The sequence below is a fragment of the Salmo trutta genome, chromosome 13 (assembly GCF_901001165.1).
Source record: "Salmo trutta chromosome 13, fSalTru1.1, whole genome shotgun sequence".
NCBI lineage: Eukaryota > Metazoa > Chordata > Actinopteri > Salmoniformes > Salmonidae > Salmo > Salmo trutta.
Window position 1 is genome coordinate 69,206,648 of NC_042969.1, and position 9,109 is coordinate 69,215,756.

Genomic DNA, 9,109 nt, shown 5'->3' on the forward strand with positions numbered 1-9,109 from the left:
CTCTCATTCAAAACACAGAACTCGAGCCTGGATTCAATCAGATCTAGCGCTAAACAGCGTTATCCAGCATTGGCTGGATCCACATACAGTGCATTCGGAAAGTATTTAGACCACTTGACATTTTCCACATTTTGTTACATTACAGCCTTATTCTAAAATGGATTACATCGTTTTTCCCCGTAATCAATCTACACACAATAACAGGTTTTTTGAAATTTTAGCAAATGTATTTAAAATAAAACACTTAAATATCACATTTACAAAAGTGTTCAGACCATTTACTCAGTACTTTGTTGAAGCACCTTTGGCAGTGATTACAGCCTCGAGTCTTCTTGGGTATGACGCTACAAGCTTGGCACACCTGAATTTTAAGAGTTTTTACCATTCTTCCCTGCAGATCCTCTCAAGCTTTGTCAGGTTGGAAGGGGAGCGTATCTGCACAGAATCTTTCAGGTCTCTCCAGAGATGTTCGATCGGGTTCAAGTCCGGGCTCTGGCTGGGCCACTCTAAGACATTCAGAGACTTGTGCCGAAACCACTCCTGCGTTGTCTTGGCTGTCTGCTTAGAGTCGTTGTCCTGTTGGAAGGGGAACCGTCACCCCAGTCTGAGGTCCTGAGCGCTCTGGAGCAGGTTTTCATCAAGGATCTCTCTGTACTTTTTTCCATTCATCTTTCCCTCGATCCTGACTAGTCTCCCAGTCCCTGCCACTGAAAAACATCCCCACAGCATGATGCTGCCACCACCATGCTTCACCGTAGCGATGGTGCCAGGTTTCCTCCAGATGTGACGCATGGCATTCAGGCCAAAGAAATCAATCTTGGTTTTATTAGACCAGATAATCTTGTTTCTCATGGTCTGAGAGTCCTTTAGGTGCCTTTTGGCAAACTCCAAATTGGCTGTCATTGCCTTTTACTGAGGAGTGGCCTCCGTCTGGCCACTCCACTATAAAGGCCTGATTGGTGGAGTGCTGCAGAGATGGTTGTCCTTCTGGAAGGTTCTCCCATCTCCACAGAGGAACTCTGGAGCTCTGTGAGAGTGACCATCGGGTTCTTGGTCACCTCCCTGACCAAGGCTCTTCTCCCCCGATTGCTCAGTTTTGCTGGGCGGCCAGCTCTAGGAAAAGTTTGGTGATTCCAAACTTCTTCCATTTAAGAATGATGGAGACCACTTTTTTCTTGGGGACCTTCAATGTTGCAGACATTTTTTGGAATCCTTTCCCAGATCTGTACCTTGACACAATCCTTTTTTGGAGCTCTACGGCCAATTCCTTCAACCTCATGGCTTGGTTTTTGCTCTAGCATGCACTGTCAACTGTGGGACCTTATATAGACAGGTGTGTGCCTTTCCAAATCATGTCCAATCAATATAATTTATCACAGGTGTACTCCAATCAAGTTGTAGAAACATCTCAAGGACGATCAATGGAAACAGGATGCACCTGAGCTCAATTTCAAGTCTCATAGCAAAGGGTCTGAATACTTATGTAAATAAGGTATTTCTGTTTTTATTTGTCTAAAAACCTATTTTGCTTAGTCATTATGGAGTATTGTGTGTAGATTGATGAGGGAATTGTTTTATTTAATCAATTTTTGAATAAGGCTGTAAAGTAACAAAATATGGAAAAAGTTAAGGGGTCTGAATACTTTCCGAAGGCACTGTAGCTGATGTTTTGATGGTGTTGGAGGTGTAACTGAGGTATGAGCTGACACATTGGGGAACAGCTGCTCGTGTGTCACAAACCACTCCCTTCCTTATTATCCCTACTGCGTTAGAAGTTCAAAACGGCGCTAGAAAGTGTAGGCTCTATTGATGATAGAAATAATAATGACTTGTAAAAAATCTCAAACCATTGATGTTAGACTAATGCATGTTTTCATGTTCATTTGGATATGGGGATTAAGTCTAATTCGAGTGTTTGAACTTGCAAAGCGGCTGCATGAACTTCTAACGCGGCTGCATGGGAATTGTGGGATTATAGACAGCTCTAACGCAGTTCCACCTCTGACACTGCCAAAACAACTGCTATGCTGATGTTGGCCAAAGCGGATCTGATTGAATCGGGCCCTAGGCTTGCTCTGCACAGAAAAACATTCCTAAAAGCACTTCAATCAATGAAACAAGGTTCTTTCAGCAGAAAAACAGGAAAAGTGTATTAGCCATCTAAAGGCCATAGGAATCAAGTAAGACATAACATTCTCTAGCAGGAAAAACTGCTAGAAAAGCAAATCAGTGTTTGTTAGTGATATGGATGTATAGTTCTAGTAGTGACAGTTAGACCTTTGTGCTCGAACATCGTCTCATTAGGGTGCTCATTACATGTGTGCTCACATCTTCTGAAAGGTTATTCCATCCTGTGTGTATCTCTGCAATCTAGAGCTTGAAATATTTGGAGTGTTTACGTGAATGCAGTCTCCGCTACTGCGGGAACATTGCTTTCAATTTCAATCACGCTGTACTTATGTGATACAGATTGAATACAGCCCCTAGTCTATGAATATGGACTAGGTATGCAATAACTAGACCTACAGTCTTAATGCTTTCTATGGTCATCAGATTTTTTTTTTAAATGGCTGTGTGTTTGTATGAGTGTGAGATAGGGGGGCTGGTATGTGTGGAATTGTGATTCAGGGCCAAACACATCGAGATGTCACTTCAAAACCTCTGGCTCCGGAGGCTCCTGTCATCTCCACATTTGAGAGATCCTTTGTCCACCCCTGGAGACACGCTAAATATAGAATGGGAACAGAAACCCGTTTTAAACCTAGTCACTCTTAGCATATGTCTCCATACATAACGGATCAGATGAACGATGATTATGCAACTTGAGGATGCAACTCAAATTCCCTCTGCCATTGTCAGAGCATTATAGATTCAAGACTGCTAAATATCATAGTGGTCAAAGTGGATAAGCTCCATTTGAAATGAGGGTGTTTGCGGGTTGGAAATGGATAACTCCAACCGAAGGGCTACTCACTTTTTCCCATTACATTTCTGTCAAGTGAATTACAATTTGTTATTACTTCCTGGACAGTCATTTAACATGTTCCATTCAAAACCATATATTGCTGAGGGAAGGACAGGCAGGCAATCCATCATTAAGCTCCACTACTTTGGTTTGGTTACTCTGGTTCTACTTCCAGCTGTTTTACAGTCTTTATCATATCATTTGACCTTCTACTGCACCATTCATTTTGTGATGTAAGCCTTGATAAAGGCAGTTAAGGAATTCTGTGGTGTTTAATTGTGGTACTTATCTATAATGGGAACACTGCATACTACATCTCCCACAGATATTAAATTAAGGATGTCTCTGGACTTCCAAGGCCAAAGACAAATTAAAAGGAAATGAGCTCTATTAATTAGTATTGATCATTCCATAATAAAATAAGCTCTTCTCTCTTAGCTCAGCCTCTGGGTTGGTCTTAAATAAATACTGTTCATAACTATAAGGGAAATGTTCTTCAACCTGGTTTGCCATTATGAAAGACTGCACAGAGGGGTATGTCACCACTACATGTATGCCATCTGACTATCAATTCCAACCTACACATCAGCACTACACGAATCTGCCAAATACAAATAAATAATATCAATTCCATCATAATCAACATCATCATCACCACCACCACCAAAACATCACCATCATCACCACCATCATCATCATCACCACCATCACCAATATTCACCATCATCTTCACCACCACCATCACATCAACTTCATCACCATCATCATCATCACCACCAGCTAACAAAATTAATAGCTGATAATACAGTTCACTAGAGCTATGATTGCATGTCTAGACTGTCAACCCAGTTATCCCCAGCCTATTGGCTATGGAAAATTAACACAATGGCAACGCACATCACTTGTCTGACTCACTCATGTTTGCTTTGCACAACTCTCGCCAGCTCTGACCCCGGCACACGCGGGCACGCGATATCTAGCTTCCTCATCTCGCGGTCACGTCCCTCTCAGGGCACCAGCGAGCCACTCTCACCACCTCCCATGATCTATTAGAAATATCTATTTTTGCCAATCGGTGTCACAACACATTAGTTTGGGATTCGGATTATAGGTGGCGTGCCCTGTCTTTGTGCTTTCTGTTAAGAAGCAGTTGTGTTAAATCTGTCATTAACAGACAATGGACAATACAATACACTCACACTACAGTCTTTCTCCAGCACCAGTCAAGTGGAGGGATGCCTGAAGTGCAGCCTTTGTACAGTGATCATAAAACAGAAACATCTGCTTTCAATTCACATTGTAGGGGCTTTTTTTCCGAAGTTAACTTTTTCTTCTTAACACACATTTTCCATTGAATTACTTATCACAATGAAGTCTCATCTCACTATTTATTTTACATTTTAAAATGGCTAATTTGTCAAACTGATCTAGGCTATTCATAAAGAACTTGAGATAAATATTATGAACAGCTTATGTTACATTATTTGTAGGCTAATTTCGATATAATTCTGGATAAAATTACGAAGATTGAGCGCTGTCAGCTATGGTAACATTTTTTGTGAACAATAGCCTACATAACGGCTCGATATAAATCATAACCCCAATAACATCCTTTATCATGTTATTGATCATCTCCTATTAATAACTAAATATTTTCATATGAATGGGAACTCACTTACCCAGAAACAAAGAGCGAAATGTTGCAGACATCACCGCACCCGACACGACTGGAAATCCCATGCAACGAAGCTGGAAACAATGCGCTCAGACTGCCTTAAAATTCATGCGGGTGAACGAAGTGTACAATCACAATAAAGAAAGATTTCAGAAATAGGAGAGAGCAATTAAATATAATCTACAATGAGCAGGGATCCAAGGACATCATATATTGGAACACTCGAAATGTCAATTATTCCCTTCACTAAGGAATGCAGCTCTTTCATATCGTCAATTTCATCATTATCGGCCACGCGTCAAATCAAAGTTCCCTTCCTTTCTGTGTCGTTCGGGACGCGTGCCTGTCTCAGGTTCCCTCTGTCTCCGTGGCTCTGAGCGTTCTCCTCTCCTTCCTATACCGCTGTCCGCTGCACTAGAAAGTGAGGGGAACAATCCCGATACGTGGATGTTGCTGCATGCTGGATGGAGACCTCTAGAGCTTGAAGCGCTCACATTGCCTCATCTGACCACAAAGGCATCTTGGGCTGGTCTGACTGTGGGGTAGGTTACCTGAGGCCCACTTCCTTAGCAGTGCATCAAAAGGGTAACAGTGTTCCCCCCTACAAATGTCTGAATGAAAATGTTTTTTATTTTATGTTTTTGCATTATTTTTACAATAGTGCATGCTGGATCTGGAAAAACAATGGACTCGTTTGGGAGACAGCACAGCGGAAATGTAATACATGGGAAAGATTGAAATGGGAAATAAATGACTGTAATTCCTTATTTTTTCTATATATAGCATATAAATTCAATATATATTTGCAATTTCAAACAATTGTAACAAATTTCACTACTCAACACATAGTTCTAGCATTTTTCTGTGGACACATCTATTGGCTTGTAGTAATAAGTGTCCATTATCCTGGAGTTATAGTGCACACGCAGACAGGATTTATGTATCCATTCATGGGTTCCCTGGCTGTAGAATGTGTGACTGTGCAACAGTGAGGTAAATAAACAAACAGAGAGAGGAGCAACATTTCCTATCAGGCATTGAGACAGATGAATCTCCTCTTCTGTCTCTGAACAATCTACTGAAATAGGGCTGGGGTCTGGGGTCTCCAGTGGCCACCAGGCCAGCGCTCCCCCTCACTGCTGCTTCTCTCTGAAGTGGCTCTTTGAGCACAAGACCCCCCATTCCTTTCCATCCCAATAACTAGATAGCTTGAAACAATGCCTCCTTCCCCTCCATCTACATCAAGCTAATGTGCCAGGAGGGATATGGAAGTGCTTCTATTTGTCTCACTCTACCCATGTGCTATAGAAAGTGCAGTTTTGTCAGAGAGCTCCTTCAAATGTTATACAAACTGATACGTTTTTTTTGTATTCATAAATGTGTCCTATTTTGACAATGTTATTGATAGACGTCGATCAATCTTATGGCGAACATGTCATTTATATAATTGTCTCATTGCGACTACTCAATTCATTGTCGAAGAGTAAGAGCATAACATGTAACTTTACTCCTCCAACACAGATTGTCAAACTATGATGGATGGAAGATTACCCTTGATGCTGAAATCCAAGGCATAACCATAGACAGGCTTGGTACTGTCAGCACAATTCCAGGAGAGAAGCAAAGCAATAGCATTGGGGGTGCAATGCCCAGCTTACTCAATGAGCAAATGTGATAACATGGCACAATCTCTGAGCAGTTGATCATGCGATCACCACTGAACTGATCGCAAACACATAGGTACCTGTACTGAATTGTCCCCAAAGGATAAGTTTGCCACAGCTACTGTAGGGGCGGCAGGTAGCCAAGTGAGTGTAGGGCCAGTAACTGAAAGGTTGCTGGTTCTAATCCTCGAGCCAACTAGGTGAAACATCTGTTAATGTGCCCTTAAGCAAGGCACTTAACCATAATTGCTCCTGAAAAGCTAAAAGACTAAAATGTAATGCAGTTAGATTAAATATTGTGAGGTAGATACTAATTATCATGCAGCAGGTCACCCATCATAAATGGGAAGCAGACCCTGCCATGGACGTGAACTTGGTGGCATGGCCTTGGTGCATGATATAGCACCTTAATGCAGATGGCTGATATTAATACCACAGGCCCTGAAAAATCACTAGTGTGGAAACAGGTCCTTGTCAGCACTGATTGGTGAACTAGCATTACAATGTGCCACATTCTGTCCTGTTGTTCATTCCCCCAGAGCCAGTGTTGTATGAGGCATCAGTGTTGGCATAATGATTCCATTTGTGGGAACAGACCCCCTTTAAAAATGATAATGGTGATGTGTTGGGACTCTTCTTTCACCGAATGAAAATGTAATCCTCCTATGTGCAAGGTTTTTTAAAGCTTCAGACACAACATGGCTTCCGTTTTAGTTTCGAGCACTCCTAACTTATGTACTGTAAGTGGATTTACAATTCAAATATAACAAGCAATGCGCTATGGCTCGGACGTCAGGAAAGGACCTGGCAAGTGTTCCTGGTTGCTCTTACACCGTATTTCCGTGGTCGTGACATCACACGAAGGTGTAAGCATTTTCTTGACGAGCTAACACACCACAGATGTACATGAGCTCTGCAGGAAGTTGAGCCTGTCTTTGAGTCCTGACATCAGAGACCGCAGACAGACTTTAAAGGATTCTTGAATAACAATATGGACTGAAAAATCTATTTTGTTGGGCTCTGTTTTTAGGCACCGCTGGGATCCTTCACCGTTAGTCTTTCACGGCTCACAGATCTTTTATAATTTAATGAGGGAGAGGGTGGCCCTGGGAGATTTATGGTCAGCATCTCGAGGCAGCATAGACCACTCGGCCTATTGATCCACATTGGATGTTTGTTTATAGGTCAGTAAAGCGCATTCCCTCCTGTGTAGTAGAGCACAGCCAGGCACAGCCAGGCACAGCCAGGCACAGCCAGTCCTGCTCATATCCACATGCAGGCAGAACTTTTTAATCCAATCACATGAATATATTATCTTCCCAAAGGTCCTTTGTTTCTGCCTCTCTCACCATGACGTCGTCATGGCAAGAGGAAAAGTGATTGTTCAGATGCATGTTTATTGATCTAATATTACTGCTAGGGGTTAGTGAATGTTTGTCACTCTCTCTCTCTCTCTTTCTCTCTCTTGCTCTCTGTCTGTCATTTGCTATTCACATAATTTTTGGGGGGAGCAGTGCACACTCCTTGCATTTAAAGGACCAATGACTTCAAAAGCAGATGTTACTCTGAGTCTTCTTTTTGATTTCTTCATGAAGCTTTAATCGTGGAGAATCAGAGAGGGAGAGAGAAATCAGAAAATGTTTATCATGCACTGATTAAAGACAAGGGAAATGACAAAATCACAATCAAGAGCCAAATGTGGAACCAATGTTTTGTTTTGCATTTGTAAGCTGCTTGAATGGATCAAAAGGTGTCAGTCGGAAGATTATTGTCAAAAAGGCTGAATTTGATCACTGTTTATGCTGAATCTCATGGTTGTATCTTTGAGAGGTAAAATATTCCACTGTGTCAGAGGAGGCTAGTGGGAGGAGCTATAGGAAGATGGGCTCATTGTAATGGCTGGAATGGAATAAATGGAACGGTATCAAACACATCAAACATATAATGGAAACCACGTTTGACTACGTTCCATTTATTCTATTTCAGTCATTACAATGAGCCCATCTTCCTATAGCTCTTCCCACCAGCCTCCTCTGCACTGGGTAGTACAATGCCTGGTGCATTCAAGGTAAACAGATCAATCTCTTTTCAACATAATTTCCACTACATTGCACACAACATTTGCTTGGTATTTTCAGCACCACTAGACGCAGGAAAATGCTATATCTTATAGCTATAAATCAACAATATTCTTAAGTACTGAAATAAATACATTTGGCCTAATTGGAAAATTATTTGTACCTTTGTGTGAATGGTTGTGTGCTCAAAAACCCCCTCAAAGGTAGTGTGTGAGATACTGCATATACTCATGCTGCATATCTGGGGAACAGATTGTCTTGGATATGTAGAGTGAACCATTCATTCAAAGATATCAAGTGATATTCTGCAAACTGAGTTACTATGTTAGCATAGCCCACTTCCTTCACTAAGAGATGCAAACGGGTTGCTTAGGAATTCTCGCCTGGCTCAGTCTCTCCTCTCCACTCCCCAATGAGCCACTGTTGTTTTTGGTGTTGTTGTTTTTATTTCATCTCTATTCCACAGGGGCAGCCTCTTTGACAGGAGGAAGTTTATCCCAAAGAGAAACTGTACCAGATTGCATACCCCTCCCATACCCTTCCCCCTGCAAAAGCGGATAATGGGAAAAGAGAAAACAATCTTTACGTACCTATTAGGACATTGAGGAGCCCCAGCCACCGATTGGGCGCTTGGGATGCATTATTGAACCAAATGAATTAGCTGATTAGCTTGGGATTTAAATGCAAATTGACTGCCTTCCTTGCCATTGATCCCTTTGTCTTTTAA

The 9,109-nt window shown here is 41.8% G+C and overlaps 1 protein-coding gene across 1 annotated transcript in view; it reads right to left on the reverse strand.

Moving 5' to 3' along the window:
- The window catches only part of LOC115206439 (CXADR-like membrane protein), an 84,503-nt gene extending 79,331 nt beyond the window's left edge, over positions 1 to 5,172 (reverse strand). Inside the window, exon 1 of the mRNA XM_029773446.1 lies at positions 4,645 to 5,172. Coding sequence (XP_029629306.1) covers positions 4,645 to 4,705 — 61 coding nt within the window. The 5' untranslated portion in view covers positions 4,706 to 5,172. The remainder of the gene's footprint in view (positions 1 to 4,644) is intronic.
- Between the last annotated feature and the right edge of the window lie 3,937 nt (positions 5,173 to 9,109).